Source organism: Malaclemys terrapin, chromosome 3 (genome assembly GCF_027887155.1).
Source record: "Malaclemys terrapin pileata isolate rMalTer1 chromosome 3, rMalTer1.hap1, whole genome shotgun sequence".
Classification (NCBI taxonomy): Eukaryota; Metazoa; Chordata; order Testudines; family Emydidae; genus Malaclemys; species Malaclemys terrapin.
In genome coordinates this window covers 53029072-53048607 of record NC_071507.1, presented here as the reverse complement: position 1 = coordinate 53048607, position 19536 = coordinate 53029072, and the positions used below count along the sequence as shown (strand labels likewise).

At 41.6% G+C, this 19536-nt stretch overlaps 1 protein-coding gene and 1 long non-coding RNA gene across 13 annotated transcripts in view; both read left to right on the top strand.

Annotated features, from left to right (window-relative positions):
• Positions 1–266: 266 nt before the first annotated feature.
• LOC128834136 (uncharacterized) lies at positions 267–13314 on the top strand. 2 transcript variants are annotated; one of them, XR_008444392.1, is made up of 3 exons: positions 267–338; positions 9466–9596; positions 10268–13314. It is a non-coding gene; the product is annotated as an uncharacterized LOC128834136 (long non-coding RNA). The 2 variants fall into 2 exon arrangements; XR_008444391.1 differs by having other exon boundaries at positions 9435–9596.
• Positions 13315–15105: 1791 nt separating this feature from the next.
• The window catches only part of ENAH (ENAH actin regulator), a 171905-nt gene continuing 167474 nt past the window's right edge, over positions 15106–19536 (top strand). For 8 of the 11 annotated variants that reach the window (XM_054021362.1, XM_054021360.1, XM_054021367.1 and 5 more), the window contains exon 1: positions 15106–15366. In XM_054021362.1, coding sequence (XP_053877337.1) covers positions 15362–15366 — 5 coding nt within the window. In that variant the 5' untranslated portion in view covers positions 15106–15361. The remainder of the gene's footprint in view (positions 15367–19536) is intronic. The other 3 variants (XM_054021368.1, XM_054021366.1, XM_054021369.1) reach the window with 1 other exon arrangement.

Here is a 19536-nt window from a genome sequence, read left to right as displayed (position 1 = left end):
TGAGAGTCATTCCACTGCATAAGGCAACCTCTATTCACAATTAGAGAGTTAGGAATATTCAGCCCGTCATCACAGTTAAATAAACAGATTGTCTGAACATCCCTCAGGGCTTTGTTATAAATCTCTCTTTCTTTGCTTCACACAACTAGTATTACCTAGTTTTTAATATACAGTATCTACAGACAACACCCCTACTGGAATTGTTTTGGTGAAAAGTGAATTCAGGTGTGTATACAGAGGCATTGCAAAATTCTTCTCTTTTCTTTAAAAGGCAAATCTCCATTAGCAGTATAGAGCTATGACACATCATTTAACAGTTCTGATTCCATCCACTTGAGGTAAGTGATGTACATAATCAGTTCGTTGTAATATTTACATTATGGGTGTAAGTGAATAAATCCTGGCTGGACCACATGATAAATGGAATAATAATATAGAAGTTTGTTTACAACAAACAGATAGGATTACAATATCAAGAAAAAAGATATCAGGCCTGCTCCTGCTCCACTAAGACCAATAGGAACAGTAGAAGGTCCATTACTGTATTTCTGTAGTTATTTTATGAAAAATGGGAACTGAACTAATGGAGGAAGTATAGAATAAATGCTCAGTGGAGTTAATATTTCACTTCAAAGGTGGTTTAAATATGGAACCATATTCTTAAATGTGTGGAGGAGGTTCGATTGCAAGCTATTCATTATTTATTTTATAGAGTGTACCTTACTTTGGAATTTAATGTTAGTTATAGTAATGATAACAGTATGTGTTGGTGTTCTAAGATCTTATAGCGTTCATTTCTCCTTGTATCTTTCTATAGAAACATTAATTCACTTGGCAACATGTTTGTGATGCTACTTCTGAAACACTGAAAAAGGATATTTTTACAACTGCTGCTTTGTGTATTTTGGGTCTTATGGATGATTTATCATTTGCTAAATTTGAAATCCAAATTGTGGATTTGGCTATAGCTGTTGCCAAAAAGCAAATACTGCAGTGTTGGGAAGAAGTGAAGAGGCGATCATCATCTCCTTTATTCAGGCACTATTGTTATTTTAAGTTATTTCTAAATTTATAGTCCACAAACACTAACCAATGTCAGTAAAAGAGCTCTGTCTCTTTCACCAACAGAAGTTGGCCCAATAAAAGATATTACCTCACCCACCTTGTCCCTTTAGTAAAAGTATTTTCACCCACCCGTGGTGAGGGGAGGGGAGGAAAGAGAAGGATGTTCAAAAGGCTGATCTTGTTACCACTGAAATCAGGGTAGAGCCTTTCCCTGGGTCAGCCAATACATTTTGGTCTGGATTCTTTGGTCCACTAAGGACACTTTGCACAGTGCAAAGTAGCTTTAAACTAATTGGAGATTTGGGGAGACTTCTCCAATGGCTTACAGCTGGTAGAAGCAAGGTGGCCATTTCCTGTCCTGATATCCTCTGATGTAAAGGAAAAGAGGGGGCATGGCAGACCTGAACCTCTGCTATACTTAATCCTCTCTTGCTGTAAGGGACCTTATGTGAGCAATGCCAGTAGCATAAGTTATAGCTGGACCCCTTATCCAGGGTGGCCTTATCTCAGGGAGCCACAATCATTCCGCCTGCAGTCATCCCTCTCCATTATATTTGACAGCATAGTGGAGGACATTTGTATCTGTTTGAGGCCCACTTCTGTGAGGTGCTGAGCACCCTCAACTCCCAAGAATTTCACTGGTGTACAATGCCTGCAAAACTACACCCTTAGGCCTTGGCTACACTTGCGGATTCACAGGGCTGCCGCGGCAGTGCTGTGAAGCGCGAGTGTAGTCGCGCCGCCAGCGCTGCAAGAGCTCTCGCAGCGCTGCAAGTACTCCACCTCTCCGAGGGGAATAGCTTGCAGCGCTGCGAGTGAGCGTGCAGCAGGCGCTGATTACACTGGCGCTTTACAGCGCTGCACTCGCTGCGCTCGGGGGGGGGGGTGTTTTTTCACACCCCTGAGCGCAGCAAGTGCAGCGCTGTGAATTGCCAGTGTAGCCAAGGCCTTAGATTGAAAATCTTTAGGTCAGGGAGCATGTCTTCTTTCCTGTCATGTACAGCTCCAAGTGCACTGTTGGCACCAAATTAATAATGATAATTAATGGCTCAGATCCTTGACTGTGACTGAGGATCATACAACCCAGCTCAAGAGGAAATGGGGCAAAAATGGCTTTAAACAGTTTTGCACTCCCGCAGTACTGAACCAGCTGTGTGCTGGACCAATTTCCCAGTGTAACTTAGAGCAGCCAGGTACAATTTCTCCTAAAACATTAACAGGAAAGATTAATATAGCAAAGTACATAATGATTAAAAAGATTTTATTTGTACTGCATAAAAAGTACACAGATTGATGGTAAGTAAAACCATTAAGAGATGGGAGAGGAAAATGAGATGGAAAGTAAAAGATGAGGTTGATGATATCATACAGGGTCTAAATTAAATGTCACCCCAGAAACCACAAAAGAAGTTAAAATTAACAATGCAGAGACTGGGCAGAGGTGAATGAAAGACAAGGGTCAACACAACAATCATAATGTTTTTGGATGTCAGGGAATCATTTGACACAGCACACAATTAATTGTATTTAATGGACGGTGCTTATAGACAGATTTTTGCCCCCACAAAGTAGCCAACAGCACAATGTAAAACCCTTAATGAGTAATAATCTGTAACTTGAATAATAATTTTGTGATAATCTGAGAAAACAAAAAATAAATCTCTCTACAAAACTGTTTCATTTTTGGGGGGGAAAAAATTCCAAAATATTTTAGTCAGTGCTGGGAATGTATTGGAGGACACGCACTGCCCTGATTTGTGGTTAGCTTTCTTGATTCTTTATAATGAGTGATAGGATGTAGGGGTGAAAAAAGGGTTAATCTAGGCTCATGTTTCCCTTCCTGTTATAGAGGGGTTTGAATTAAGTGCTATAGATTGTTTGCTTGGGTAACATAGGAGAAAAAAAATGCTCATGTTACAAAGATTGTGCTGCACACTCATGGGTTTTTGGACTGGGTTGAACCCCATCCTGGCAAGTTTTCTGCTTTCTTTTCTGCTTATTTTTATTTTTAGTAAACATTATCCCTTGAAGAAAAGACCTTGCTGACTGTTCCTGTATTTTTTTTCTGCTGAGTCATTCTACCAATCTATACATTTGACAATCTTTAAAAATGCTAAAATAACAGATTGTGACCCTCACAAGAACAAGGTTGAGGAGTACACATGTAATTTGAATAGAAAACCTTTGACATATAAATTTAAATAGTTCTTTGTTTTGGTCACAAGCATTTCCTTTCAGGATGTGCTACTCAAACACAAGCAATGTGCTGACACATGGCAACCTGCCATTAAAAGTCACTTAAAATAACACTGACCAGCATATTTTCATTGTCTAAACTAAAGGTCAGATCCTCAATCTGTGTAAATTAGTATAGCTCCATTGCATTGTACAGAGCTACATCACTTTAATGGTCTAGTCCTGAGTGAAATCGATAAATGAGCATTGTCAAGGCTGTATCCCCACTTTGAACTTTAGTGTACAAATGTAGGGGCCTGCATGAAAACTTCTAAGCTTAACTACCAGCTTAGCTCTGGTCCGCTGCCACCATCCCCAGAATTCCCATGCCTGGGAAGCCTTGAGAAACCTTCACCAATTTCCTGGTGAATCAAAATCCAAACCCCTTGGAACTTAAAACAAGGAAAAATCAATCAGGTTCTTAAAAAGAAGGCTTTTAATTAAAGAAAAAGGTAAAAATCATCTCTGTAAAATCAGTATGGAAATTAACCTTACAGGGTAATCAAACTTAAAGAGCTCAGAGGACTCCCCTCTAGTCTTAGGTTCAAAGTACAGCAAACAAAGATAAACACTCTAGTAAAAGGTACATTTACAAGTTGAGAAAACAAAGGAAAACTTAACACGCCTTGCCTGGCTATTTACTTACAAGTTTGAAATAGGAGAGACTTGTTTAGAAAGATGTGGAGAACCTGGATTGATGTCTGGTCCCTCTCAGTCCCGAGAGCGAATGTAAAAACCAAAACAAAGAGCACAAACAAAAGCTTCCCCCCCCCCCCCAAGATTTGAATGTATCTTGTCCCCTTATTGGTCCTTTAGGTCAGATGCCAGCCAGGTTACCTGAGCTTCTTAACCCTTTACAGGGAAAAGGATTTTGGAGTCTCTGGCCAGGAGGGATTTTATAGTACTGTACACAGGACAACTGTTATCCTACCCTTTATAGTTATGACAAGCATCATCAGTGGTGGTAATAAATTATTTAAATTCTTTCTGTTTTGATCATGTAATGAGTTAATACGGGCACAGTGACACAGCTATGCTCTTTTGCCTTGGCCTATATTCTTGGAACAAACTCCTTCTTTTCATGGGTTAAACATCTGTCTTCTCCCTCAAATTACTCCTTTAATTTAACTTCTTTCACCTAACTTTCCATCACAGAACTTCTCAGGTTCTGTCTGTTTTATAAATGTTGTTTTCTTTCCATGTAATACCTCTACAGAAAATAATCAAACAAATGTCTTCCCCCCCCCCCCCCCCAAAAAAAAAAATCCTAAACAGATTTAAAAAAAAAAAACAGCCTTCAAAAGAAGAGAAAATAAACAAACCATTTTGGCCACCTCCAGAAATCTCTCAAACTGAGTATAGTGCTGTTTATAGTGTACTGAAGCAGGCTGAAGTGACCTTGAATGAATACTGCTGCCCTAGGACCGTTGGAACAGTGAGACATGTATCTTATAAGATCTATTCTTAGCCACATTTTTTTTTCTTAAATACACACAAACCTGTGATGGGGTGTTCATCCCACACTTGCCCTGAAGGACTTAATGTAGGCTAAGAAGGGGGCCAGTTAACCAAACTGGCCATAGGTGAGAGGAATCAGGTGGCTTAACTAATCCCTTGACTGAATAAAGAGGGAGCCCAGCTGAGGAGAAATGAGCTGGGCTTGGTTTATAAAGACAGGAAGTTAGCAGCAGAGGGGAGACTGTAAAAAAGTACTCTGTGTTCACTCCTGGGGAGAAGGGAGGTGTGTTTGGGGACTACAGAGCTAGTGTAGACTACAGTTACCCCTGGGAGGAGGGAGTGTTGGGGTTGGCAAACCCAGAGAAAGGGGGGGGAACCAGAAGGTTAGGAAAGGCTCATAGAAAAGGCGATAAGGTCTGTCCGGAACGGAGCAGACCTTGACTGCAGATTAGAGGATCCTGGAGCTGGAATCTGGCTTGGGTTCCCCTGCCAGCCCTTGAAGAAGTGGCATCAGCTGGCCAGTGAATCAGAAGATTGCCTGAGCCTGTTCATAAGAAGAGACTTTGATATTCTAGAAGGGGAGGACATGTGTGACTTGGCTAGAGGGCTAAGCCACGAACATTGAGCATCTTGCCTTGCTGAGAACCAGGAAGAAAAGGTAGTGTGCACAGCAAGAGGCGGAAAGGAGTCATCAGACCTAGAACCAGGTAAACCCCAGAGTGACCAAGAGGAGGCGCACTAGCAGTGAGAAGACCCCGTGACAGTCCCAAAGAAACAAATATTTCAAAATGGGAAATTATTTCAGAGAAAACGGGGGAAAATTTCCCTGAAAGAGTCAGGCTTCCTTTGATGCATTCAGACCGGATTATTGATGCCTCCAAAGCATGAGTCATGCTTCCCCCTCATGACCCTATATGGAAGGTGGCCCACACTATTGTGAGACTGACTCAGTTGGGTCTGCTCACAAACAGCCCTCAGGAGTAGACTGCCAAGTTTCCTGCAGCTGGCTGATATTAAATAGAAACACTCGGTCTTCAAACAGGCTTATGCCTGATTGAGCCATGTCTCTAGTATCCAATAAGCTCCCAGGAGTCAGGCTGGTTGAAGAGAAAGCATGACACTCAACTCAGATTGAGATCTCTTAGCCTTCTGGTAACATCTAGATCTCAAACCTCAGCCAGAGCTGAGAAGCACAACTCTGGAGAAGGAGGCAAAGGTGGCTTTACACCATCTTGAAGTCCTCTGATCCTGGGGACGGTGAGCACCAATCTAATCCCTTGACGTCAAATCCAGCAGCCTGAAGGCTGTTCTAATTTGTGAGCTGTTAATAGCCCCAAGACATCTATATGGCAGTCAGGGATTGTTGGGGCCTGGGCAAGCTTCTGTCACATAATTTTTTCCCCCTGGCCAGGACCTTGTGTTGTCCACAGGAACTTGGTCTAGGTGGGGCAATGGAGGAGGTATTGGCACAAATTCTACGCTACCAGTGGATCCCCCTACACAGAGGGATGACCCTAATATATCTGAGGATTAGCTCTCTAGTGTATATACAGGCAAAGTCTGAGGCATAATATATTTTTATGCTAATTTCAGTAGCAGATACTTATATACTGGTAACGTATGTACCTATTCTCCCCCCCGCCCCAATAAACTACTTTAATTCCTCTATGATAGCATCTTTAAAGGTGACCTGCAAAGGAAAAGTCAATTAACTCATCAATTGTAGTTTATTTTAACCCTGTATTAATCAGTCTGGTTTTTCCTGCATATGGCTGCTAATGACTCATTCCATGATTGTTATGTTACATCTTAATCCAGGTGCTTTTTGGGCTTGGTTATTTTGACAATGCTGATCCCCCAGAATAACTCTGTATTTGGTGCCCTCTGTGAGTCCAAGATGTGAAATGATGTTTCTAGCACTGTTACAGATCCTGTCGCAGCTCACTCTGTCTTGAGGAATCAATCTTTCACCTGTTTCTCTTGTATTAACAGGAATCTGGGTTGTTTAGGTATTTCAAGTAATCTTAATTTATTTCTGTAGTATTTCTTGCTGTTCATTTCCACAATGTTTTATATTGGAGAAGAGCAAACATAATACCTATTTTTAAAAGGGGGAACAAAGAACACCTTAGAAATTTATAGACCAGTCAGCCTAACTGCGATACCTGGAAAGATAGTGGAACAAATTATTAAACTATCACTTTGTAAGCACCTAGGGGATAATAGTTACATGGAATAACCAACATGGATTTTTCAAGAACAAATAGTGCCAAAACAGCGTAATTCCCTTCTTTGACAGGGTTACTGGCGTAGTAGATGTGATATATCTTGATTTTAGAAACACTTTTGACACAGTCCCGCATTATGTTCTTATAATCAAACTAGGGAAAAGTGGTCTAGATTAAATTTACTATTTAGTGGTACAAAATTGGTTGAAAAACCATATCAAAGAGTAGTTATCAATGATTCACTGTAAAACTGGGAAAATATCTAGTGGGGTCCTGCAGGGGTTTGTCATAGGTTTGGTATTAGTCAATATCTTCATTAATTACTTGGAGAGTATGCTTATAAAATTTGCAGATGACACCAAGGTGGGAGGGATTCTTATTGCTTTAGAGGACAGGATTACAATTCAAAATGACCTTGACAAATTAGAGAATTGGTCTTAAATCAGCAAGATGAAATTCACTTAAGACAAATGCAAAGTACTACATGTAAGAAGGAAAAAATCGAATACACAACTACAAAATGGGAAATAACTGGCTAGGCAGTAGTACAGGAGAAAAGGATCTGGGGTTTATAGTGGATCACAAATTGAATATGAGTCTACATTGTGATGCAGTTGCAAAAAAGGCTAATATCAGTCTAGGGCAGTGGTCCCCAACCTTTTTGTGGCCAGTAACACATTCGTGTTTTCAGAAGAGTGTGACGGGTGCCAACAATTTTTCAAGGCTTATTTTGTATTTGTACATTAAATAATATGAAAAACATCATATTTAATATTACATAATATATGAATCCAGAGAGAAGCCGCGAGGACAGAGAATACCGGCGCCCGCAGCCCCGGAGTACTCTGTCCCCAGCAGGTGCGGGGCCCCGGCTTCTCTCCCCTGCTGGACACTAGACGGGCCCCACACCAGCCAGGGACAGAGAACACCAACCTCTGCAGCCTTGGAGTTCTCTGTGCCTGGCAGGTGCGGGGCCGTGGCTTTTCTCCAGTTTAAGCTGCGGCCCCACGCCTGCCTGGGACCGAGAACGCCGGCGCCTGCAGTCCTGGAGTTCTCTGTCCCTGGCAGGTGCGGGGCCGTGGCTTCTCTCTCCTGCTGGGCATTAGGCAGGCATATTAACATGAGTGTTATATGTAAGACCTGGGAGGTAATTGTCCTACTCTGCTTGGCACTAGTGTGGCCTCAGCTGGAGTAACATATCATTTTGTGTGCCACATTTTTGGAATGATGTGGATGAATTGGAGAGAGTCCAGGGGAGAGCAATAAAAATGATGATAGACTTAGAAAACCTGTCCTATGAAGAAAGGTAAAAAAACCTGGGTATGTTTAGTCTTGAGAAAAGAAGACTCGGGGGCACTCTGCAACAAGGGAGATTTAGGTTAGATATTAGGAAAAAAACTTTCTAATGCTAAGGATGGTTAAGCACTGGAATAGGTTACAAGAGAGGTTGTGGAATCCTCGCCATTGGAGGTTTAAGAATAGGTACAAGAAACACCTTTTGGGGATAGTCTAGGTTTACCTGGTTCCACATCAGTGAGGGGATGGACTAGATGACCTCTCAAGGCCCTTCCAGGCCTACATTTTTTAAGATTCTGTACTATATGATTGTGGCTCTACTGTGGAGATAACTTTTGCTGGCTTCTGGCTGTGCCATCCCTTCTCAGGTGGATTGGCTGCCTAGATGTGCTTTTGAATAGTAGTTTTATATATCACCACCATGATCATCATGATGGCAGATCCCAAAGGGATGTGGCCTTCTTGCAAATCAAGCACCATCCAGATCGATCTCTGGCAAGGTGGTCTGGTTGGATATTCAGTTTACATCCATCTCTGGTAATCCTTTCATGCCACTGAAGGTTTTGATGCCAACATTATTGCCAGCTTTATAGTGGCATTCCTTTGTACGCATTCTTTTAATTTGTTGGTCTTCCCATTCTAATGAGTCTGTACCGATAAAGTTGCTGAAACCAGCTTTGAATATCCTCGTTTCTGATCTTGTCCTGCTACTTGATATGGAGCAACTGACAATGAGAATTTAAAAGCATAATTCAGTGTTCTTCAGCTTTCCTCAGTGCCTATGTTTCGCTGCTGTACAACAGAGTCAGTATAACTGGTTCTATAGACCCAGAGCTTCATAGCAAACATTATGTCACAACAGCCCTACAGAGGCAACTGAAGGGCCCAAAACATGGCAGCAGTGTACACATCTTCCAAGCATCCTCCAGCATTGTTTATGACACTACTGACCTGAAAGTTGCCACCTGCTCAATATTCTGTCTGAGCAGGTTAATACTGAGCAGGTTGTAATCTGGAGCTGGAGGCTGTTTGATGATAATGGCCAGCAATTTAGTCTTATCTGGATGATCATAGTGGTCCCTTTTGGCCTTGGAATCTATGAATCTGGCATTGACTGAACCACTTCTGTTTTGTTTTGTTTTTCCATTATAGAACTCTTCTGTCATTGTCACTATCTTCCCAGGTATGCCAAGTCACTTCATCAGATACGACAAACTTGCTTGATGCACTGAATCAAAGGCCTGATGGAAGTCTATAAAAAGTGCTGCTCATGCCTTATGAAATGCAGCCATCTTCTCAAAAAGCTGTCTCCAGGTAAAGATCTGGTTGACAGTGGAATGGCCAGGTCTGAAGTTGCCCTGAGTATCCTGGCCTTTGTCATGAAGGGTATTGTTGATTCAGGACATTGACATGGAAAGAAAGACTTTCCCTGGGGCTGACAACAGTGTAATACTTCTATAGTTGCTGCATTTGGCCTTATTGCCCTTTTTGAACAGAGGCAGAATAACAACCTTCTTCCAGTCATCAGGGATGGTATTAGTACAGCAGATGGTCTAGAAGAGCCTATAGCCATGGCACTACACATACTCTCACTTGTTTTCAGCACCTCAGGGTAATGTTACAAACTCCTGTTGCCTTCCCAGACTTCAACTTATGGACTGTGATGCACATCTCTTCTTGGCTGAAGGAAGGCGGTGTTAGTTTTTATAGTTTATTCCAGGACCCTACTTCCAGAAAACTGCGGGGAGCCAACAGAAGACTTCAAGATTCCCTCAGTATAGTCCATCTATCAGAGCTTATCTAAAATAATTACAGAGACCACAACTGAAACAACTGATTTTTATTAACTAGGGAATTAGGAATAGGATAAACAAAAGGAATGGGAGAGAGGATTAATAATACTGAACAGATTTATAACCATGTACTCTTTCACACAGGAATTACAAAAGGTGGTAAGTGATGACTGCTCTTTATACCCTGTTCAGATGCTGCTGCTGAGACCAGGACTCGATAGATGACAGCGACCCACCGGACCACGATCACCACTGGAACAGCTACTGCAGCGGAGAATGGCGATGAATGACTATGAAGAATCATGTAAGACGCCTAACTAACTTCCCACCCTAACCCCCTTGCGACGTCCTCTCTGGGGGTAAGAGTCCTAACCATTCAAGGTAAAACCCCATGGATGGATGGATGCTTTCCTTAAAATAATAAACCCCAACAACAAACTAGATCTTTTTCCATTTGGAGATGAGCTGTTTTCTAGGCGGATAACTGGTGTCTGATTGCTTCCCTTCTTTCCAAGAAAAGAGCAGAAGGGAGAAGGAACTTTCCTGCTCTTTCCCAGCCTATATAATCCCTCCCGTTGCCTAGCAACAAGCCACTAGATTTCCCGCCTTTTCTTTCCTGAAAGGAACAAGAAGGCTGTTCAACAAGGCGGACTATTTGTTCTTTACAAACCAAAATGGCAAACAATAAACGGAACCATATAAACACCATCACCAAGTGTCAGGTCATAATTTGAGTAAGGTGGCACTTCAAATGGAAGAGGGACTGCGGGGAATGGACAGTTGAGGAGCATTTTGAAATGATCGTCTCATTGATGCAATTGGTCCTTCAGATTTGGGCTGATGTTGCCATCTCAGTTCCATGCTGAATAAGCTGGTGGCACTTTCCTTCACAAACACTGCATAATTGAGTAAAGGATGTGTAGCTTGTGTCTGGCAGCAGTTTGTTTTAAACTGGCTGCCTTAATCAGCCCAGGATTCCTTCTCTCTCTCTCGGTTTTTTTTTTGTTTGTTTGTTTGTTTTTGTTTTTTTAAACACAAAACTTGATGTTCTGAAATTGAACCCATTTAGCCTTTGCTTTTGCTCTTGACAAACGTGTCTCTGAAGACTCAGACTGTACCCTCACTTTTTTTCTCCGCTTCAACCATTGTATCTGTCTCTTCACTGATCCATGGGTGACCTTGGAAGGCAAAGGCCCCAGAGCTGAGCTGGCAGCAATCAGCCCTGATGACTTGAAACACCATTTTTCATCAGATGACAGAGGGAGAGAGATTTCAGTCTCTAATGCTTTGATCGCCCTAAGGAGTTCAGAACAGAAAGCCATTTGATAGCTTGGTTGTAAGAAGAGCTGAATCAGACTAATTTCAGCCCACTAACTTTTTTTTTTTTTCTTTTCAAAGTAGGAGACACATTTTTTGTCTCTGCGAACCGATACATCAGTGACTGTTGATCACCAATGATTGTTAACGAGGACATGATCAATAACAGTCCTAGTGAAACCATCTGGGCTGTACCTGCTCTGTTTGTGAATCTTGGGTGATGGAAGAGTGAATCAGCAATCACCATGTTATTGGCAGCTGCAAATTCTATCAGTTGCCCATTTCTGTTCATCTGCTGGATACCAAACTTCCTGAGAGTACTTGTGCAGGTCACTATCCTTTCCTACTTGTGTATTAAAGTTGCCCAGGATCATGATGACCTCTCTTCTCAGAGTTTCATTATGGATTGATTGCAGTTGTTGGTAAATATCTTCAGCTACGTTATAGGCCTTGGTTGGACCACACATGGCAACGATGGTAAGATGTCCGCAGCCATTATGGAATTGGCTGCTGAAAAGTCACTTCTTAATCAACTGCCATCCCTGCAGTGCCTGTTGGGCAATGGGTGAAAGTACAATGGCCATTCCTTGCTGGAAAACCTGTCGGGATGGCCTGAGAACAAAAAAGGATAATCCTCAACTTTCTTTTCACCACTTCTGGCCAGTGTAGTTTAGATAAAATACAGATATCAATGTTCAGACTTTTCAATTGCTTGATTTAACTGTTTCAGAATGTGTTTTGATGTTCCAGGCACCAATTTTACATTTACCACCAACATGCAGAATACTGGAATAGCCCTTTTGCAAGGTTTCTTTGGTAATTTTTTGCATAAATGGCAGGTTGATTCAGGACAATTGACCAGATTGTTGCAGGTGGTTGGCAGGTATTAAACACTCTCAACAAACCGGGGTCTCTCGTACTCAAATTTTGTTTAATTTACCTTTCATTTGGTTTTATTAGCAAATTCTGTTTTTCCTCTAGTTTGGAATAACTGAGCTCCTGTAGAAAGCAACAGCCTTGTTAATTTGCCCATTACCATCTGTGAAGGTGATGCCATTCCTTCTCTTGGTATATTCTTAAATCCAGTGCAACTAAATACAGATGCTTATTGTTATGGTTGGCTGACTTCAAGAGACTTTTCACTGTCTGTCTGAATAGCTCTCTCAGACATCCTGTTGCTCTGAGGATATTTTGGTGATAATCTCAGATTTTAGTGAATTCTTGAAATAATGTATTTAACTATTGGGGTCCATTATCAGCGATCAGAACCTGTAGTATTTCATGCCTTGCAAACTGTGATTTTAGTATAGGTGATCTCCATTCTACTGCTTGTGTTTGTTTGTTAGTTTTGAGAGCTACATGCATTTAAAGCAGTAATCAAAGAACAGTAAACAGATTTATTTGTCCAATTCAAATTAGTTCATTTTTTCAGTCTGTGTTTACATTGTGGCCAAAGTTACCTACCTGTTGGGAAGGATATTTGATACTTGTTTGTCTTCTGATTACTTATCTGCATTTGTGATTTGCCTCTACAGTAAAATTTTCATTTACATAATCTTCATGCCAATAGAAGTATAATAATTTTCCTTCCACATACATGGTCACAAGCTTCAGTTTCAGATCTTCTTTCCTTTTCTTAATCTGTTTTATAACAGATGGTCAATATATTTCTTCACTCTCTCCCCTCTTACTCCATCTCTGGACTAGTTATCTGAGATAACCGTTTAAGAAATGGTGCTGTCCAGTGAAGAGGTGGCTGTGTAATGTGAAATAAATGTGACCTAAATGCTTTCAAGTGGATTAAAGTAAATATCAATTATGTGAAAATGAGAACAGAAATGTATAGAGTGACCATGATATATGTAATTTTTAAAGAAATGTTTCCTCTAAATGTTCCTAATCTTAAAAATTAGAGAAACTGGTGTGATTTGATTTTTGTTTTTTGGAAGGGGAAGAAAAGAAAACAACCACCCACCCCCTATGGCTAGAAAACAGTAAAGGTATTAATGTACCTGCAGATACCTGAGATGGGAGAGAATGGGTATTCAGTGATTGACAGAAATTGTCTGAACAAGAATTGATGGAAGTTCTGTATACCATGTGTTTTTAGTATAGACATGTGGTTACTAAAACATGTAACAGAAATGTTCATGAGACTGAAATAATATTCCCAGTTTTCTAAAATCACATCCTGCACCTTATGCTCATGGGAGCATAGAAAGGTAATTAGAAGAATTACAAAACATAGAATAATTAAACCTGTAGACTTAATTTAGTAGGCTGCCCTGATTGTACACGTCCCTGAAAAATTAAGGGCCTAATTCTACAACTTTACTTGTGGAGTAAAGGATTACTCAGCATAAGAAAATATGGCTGAAACAAGCCTTAAGTAGAGAAAGTGTTGAAGAAAGAATTGGGTATAGTGACAAGGGTTACCAATTTTGGTTGGACATATTCCTGGAGATTTCATCAGATGACATAATCTTTAATGCCTAAAGACTCCAGGACAACCCTGGGGGGATGGAAACCCTAATAATGATATGTGCAAAACTGGTTCAATCAAATCTGCAAAGTCTAAGGGGGCTTTGCAAAGTCATTTGATTGGGCCCCCTTACCTGTAAAGAAGACTCTGTAAATGTAATTGACTGCCCTCCGCTTTCCCTAAAGCCTGATGCTATGCCAGGTGTGATAGGCAAGAAACAATTCCATGGATTTCAGGGAGGAGGGAATTAAAATTAATGATTCCCTTTTTTAGTTGTGGGTGAGCTAAGCCTCAGCAGCGGTGGAAATGACCATGCGGACTGATCCAGTCATTGCCCGAGGGCTGCTCTAATTTATATTAAGCTGTAATGGCCCTCTGTGAGTGTACTGTTGGTTCCCTGACCCTACCATGCCCCTAGGTGTGTGTGGGGGGAGGGGGCTTCAAGAGAAGGAGATAGAACTCACTGGTGGGATGTCTATTATCCAGAAACTTCCCATATTGTCAGTTCACTGGGCTTTATGGCACTTTGCAGTGGCAGAGCTGGCATAAAGAGGCCACAGAAGAATCTCCAAGGGGAACTAATGTGTTCACAACTGGCAAAAAAACTCAGTGGTATTCAGGGGAACATCATGTAGATGCATATCGCAGACTCACAGGGACCAAGGGAGAGAGAAATTATAATGCATCTGTGTAGGAGAAAAAGTGGAGCATTGATCATTGGATTGCAGGGCAGCTGGGTGGGGGAACAACCAGAGAAATCAATGAATGCAATACACATATGCAGAAAAACCACCACAGTATTCACCAGTAATGAATGCAGTGATATGTAGAGAGGGCTGTAAGAAGGTTCAACAGTATATGCAATGCAGTTGTGCAGAGAAATCACCTGGGGTTTGAACAGTAAGCATACAAGGTAAGTATAGAGGGAGAGTACCAAGTGGTCACATACACTACATGAACTTCTGTTTTGCATAGAAAGCACGGGAGGATTCAGCAATACTACGTGGAGTGCTTGTGGGCACAGGACCCCCTACACTATACACGTGTGCAGAAGGACCACAACTCCCCAATAGGGGTCGCGAAAGCACATCAACCCCGTTCGTTTTACCCGCAATTGCTTCACATCCCCTCTCTCCCCTCTTTAGAATCCGCACTGAACGCAGACCAGTAGTGGGCGTGGCGTCGCCGCTCCGCCCACCGCGTCTCCTGCGTGCGGCCGTGCGCCCCCCACCCTCTCAAGCAAACCGGTGTCTCGAGACGCCCGCGCGCTGGTGTAGGCGCTCCCGTCCCTTCCACTTTCCCCTACTCCGCGAGTTGGTTTGTTCCTCCTCGTTCCCCTCACCCCCGGCTCCCCGCTGTGGTCGGGTCTGGCCCGGCCCGACCCGGCGGCTGAACGGAGAACTCGCTCGCACTCAGGGACTCGCTGCCCATTGAAGCACCGGCTCGAGAGGAGGGGGGGAGAGTGGCTCCCCGGCCCGGGCAGCACCATGAGGTGAGCGGCCGCCCCGGGGCTCATCGCCCCACCCCGCACCGTGGTGTTTGCATGGGGTGCGCTGTGGGGATCTCCGGTGGGAGGAGGCCCGAGAAGGGGGGCAGCCCGTGGGTCTGGGGGGGGGGGGGGGCGTTGTTCCAGGGGCGGGTTCTCCTGCGCCGTTGGCTTGTTGCTCTGTGAAAACACCCTGGGGGCCATTGGTTCTCAGCCGTTGTGTCTGTTCCCCGGCAGGGGCGTTCGGGCGCCGGCCCGGCCCGCGAGGGCAGGGCTGGCTCCGCAGGGATAATGGCCAACCCGCCCGGCGCCTTGGGGAGCGAGCGGGCCGGGCGCGGCTGTCCGTAAATAGAGAGAGTCCCCGTGATTTGTGTGGCGCGAGGGGCGGCTCGTGAGCTCCTGGCGCGTCCTTTTTGCGGGGCTAGAGGCTACTCGCGATCCCGTGCCCAAGGCGGGGAGGGAGAAGCGCTGCCCTTTTATCGGCGTGTGTTGCATTGCAGCAGCAGCTGGGTTTTTCCCTGTGTAATCAATAGAGGCAAAAAATTCCCCCCCCCCCCCCCCCAGCAGTGGTGAATATATTGTTTTTGGGATTTGTTAGTTCAGATGCAAACATCGAGCCATACGTTAATAATTCCTTTGTGTGTGTGTGTGTGTGTCTCCCCGTTTGTCTGAGAGACTGAATCTTTATGTGGTCGTATTTGCTTGGAGATTATTTTCCACCCCCTCCAGCCGTTTCGTGCCTGTTCTGTGTCCATAAGGTCTCTTTGGATTGGTGCAAGACTTCGTGAGAAATGTGACTTGGTAGACTGAATGCTGGTATATTTGGAGATGCATTATTGTGATCCATGTAGGCCTACCCATTAGGTTAAACAGTTTTTTTGGGGGGGAGGGGGATGCTGTAAATTGCCCTTCAAAGGTATTGTCTTACTTGTAGTTAGATTTGAATCTTCTTTGTGTTAAAGATTAATGATAAGCAGTTGCCAAGTCCTTTAGAACGCAACAGTAAGATTTACATGATATAATCCGCACATTCCTTTGCTGTGACAAAGTGTCAAGTCATAGGAATTCTTCACAAATGTAAGAAGTTTCTATTTTAAACTTTGTTCTTAAGGTTTTTTTGTTTTTTGTTTTCCCAAGTGCAAATATGCATGCAGGCTTGGCATATGGAGAGCTTGGTTCTTTTTTTCTTGCATTCTAATCCTTGGATGGCTTTATTGTATTTTGTTTGTAGTTATTTATGCCTTAAATTGGTTTTTTAAAGCTGTTTTGTAATTTATATATTAAATCATAACTTTTTTTCTCTTATTCGTACAGCTATATTTCACGAAGTGGCTAGCTTCTCAACACTTGTAAAATACTCAGTTAATTCATAGTAATTGCATATTTTGTGCATAGTAGTTTTGACTGTTTTGATTATTTAAAAAGCCTAGTTTTATATCTAATTTGCTGCATATTTTAGAGGTGAATTTGTTTGGGCAGTTTTGAGACAATTATTGTACTTGGGTCATGTCTGCACTAAAAAAGGTTTGTTGGTATAGTTATATCAACTAGCTGTCCTATTGTAGACGCAGCTCTCTTTTGCTATTATAGCTTGTACTGGTTCAGTGAGTGAAATAAGCTATACTGGCAAAAACATTTTTGCTAGTTTAGAAGTGTTACAAAAAATCATGCCCCAACAACATCACCAGCAAAAGTTTCTAATGTAGACCTCCCCTTAGGCTGTCTAATTAGAAGTTTGTATAATCAACTTTAAACTGTCTGTATATGTTTACAGGGTCTAAGCAAAATGTCTCACAAGTATGGTAAAAATCTGTGTTTTTCTTTAAATACTAAATGACAACAGTTTTTAAAGAGGGAAATTGAAATTAAATGTTCATCGTGAATGATTGCTGATATTTTAAAGGAACCTCAAGAATTCTTCAGGAATTGTGTAAATCCAAGCCTTACCCAAGCATACAAATTGTATCAATGTAACTAAATTGGTTTATTAACTAGTTAAATCAGTGTATTCCCCTTGTGTTGGTCAGTGTTAAATTGAATCAGTTTCTCAATCTATTTAGTTAAATGGGTACAACATGTATGTGTAGCCAAGACTTCAGTGAATGTGTTCTCTTAGGGCTTGTGTAAATTAGGATAAAAGGTGTATTTCTCAAACATGTTAGTTAAAAGGCATTAGTTAACTTGTCTTTAAACAGTATTATAGACAAGTATGTTATACCTTAAAACATGTTTTCTGATTAAGCTAAACCCTTTGGGGGATGGGACGGGATGACAGGAAGAGCCTATGCTTCAATGTGACCAGCTAATATGTCAAACATAATTTACCAGAGACAGGCCACGTCTTAAAACTTAATAGCTAACACCTTTTTAAAATATCTTATCATAGTCTAGACAAGCATTTAGATATAAATGATCATAAACTAAGGTGTAGTTCTGAGATGGAGGCTCTTCTACTTTTCTATAGAAAACAAGCTTATAGTTTGATTTATAACAAGCAGACAGAATGTATGCAATTGGCACTCTGGCAGATATAAAAGGAATAGATGTGCATAATCTTTCCAGTGTACAGTGGTAGAGAAAATTGTTCTGAACTATAACTTCAGTGTACACTTCTGCACTCTCAGGCGTGCGATAAGGTGCATACGGCAAAGTGATCAGAAAACTATTCTCCTTCTATCCCAATTCTGAAGTTATGCTGGGCTGACTTATGAATGGCTGCTGCTATATTTGGGGTAGCTAGGTGGTTAGAAGTTAGCAAATACAGTAGCTTACCAATTTTTCCCTTATTAATACAGCTTGCTGTAATTGTAACCAGATTCTGAAATCTGTGCAATGTAATTGACAATACAATAGGTTATATATGTAAACATCAACAGTAAATACCAGACCTTGGCAATTAGATTTTGTAGTGGCTTGTTTGTAGCTGTCTGAATATTATATAACAGCTATGTAGATCTTTGGTATTGAACACAGACTTCAGGTCAATTTTAAATCTTGAATTGCTCAGGAGTAAAAACAAGCGCCTGTAATAAAACAAGTTTTGTTTCAGAAACTTAACTATGCAGTAGGCTTTTTTTTTTTCCTTCTCATGTTGGGAAAGTAAACAGTTGATTCTTACATGTCTGTTGCTCTTTTTGCATTGTAACTGACAGAATAGGTGTTGGTCTGACTATAGTGTTACGTGAATGGACTAATCTCATAATAGGTATCCAGAAATAGGTATACATGACTAGGGATTTCCATAGCCAATTGGAATGCTGAAAAAAGTGGCTGTTAAAATATCTTAGTTTAAGAATGCAATAATTTACAGTAATTGTATATCATGCAAGTTGCAAGATATAACTTTTGTTTTGGTGGTGGTGTGACTTCTTATTGTGATATAATAGCAGAATTTGTTTAAACAAAATTCTATTGAGCAGTATTCTGAATATCTGTATGTTAGTGGTTGATTGACATCTTTCTACAATTCATGAAGAACAGTAAATGAAATGTTCAAAATTTTCATTTTTAATGATAGTTCCTTCTAATATGTTACTTTGTTTACAATTGTCTGGGTCTGACCATCCCCCTTTATTATAGGTTATACTAAATTTTTTAATAAAAAGCAACAGAGGGTCCTGTGGCACCTTTAAGACTAACAGAAGTATTGGAGCATAAGCTTTCGTGGGTGAATGCCCACTTCATCAGATGCAGGTAATGGAAATTTCCTGAGGCAGGTATAAATCAGTGTGGAGATAACGAGGTTAGTTCAGTCAGGGAGGGTGAGGTGCTCTGCTAGCAGTTGAGGTGTTAACACCAAGGAAAGAGAAACTGCTTCTGTAGTTGGATAGCCATTCACAGTCTTTGTTTAATCCTGATCTGATGGTGTCAAATTTACAAATGAACTGGAGCTCAGCAGTTTCTCTTTGGAGTCTGGTCCTGAAGTTTTTTTGCTGTAAGATGGCTACCTTTACATCTGCTATTGTGTGGCCAGGGAGGTTGAAGTGTTCTCCTACAGGTTTTTGTATATTGCCATTCCTGATATCTGACTTGTGTCCATTTATCCTCTTGTGTAGTGGATAAATGGACACTACGCAAGTGTCCATTTATCCTCAGTTTCTCCTCCCTTGGTGTTCACACCTCAACTGCTAGCAAAGCACCTCACCCTCCCTGATTGAACTAACCTCATTATCTCCA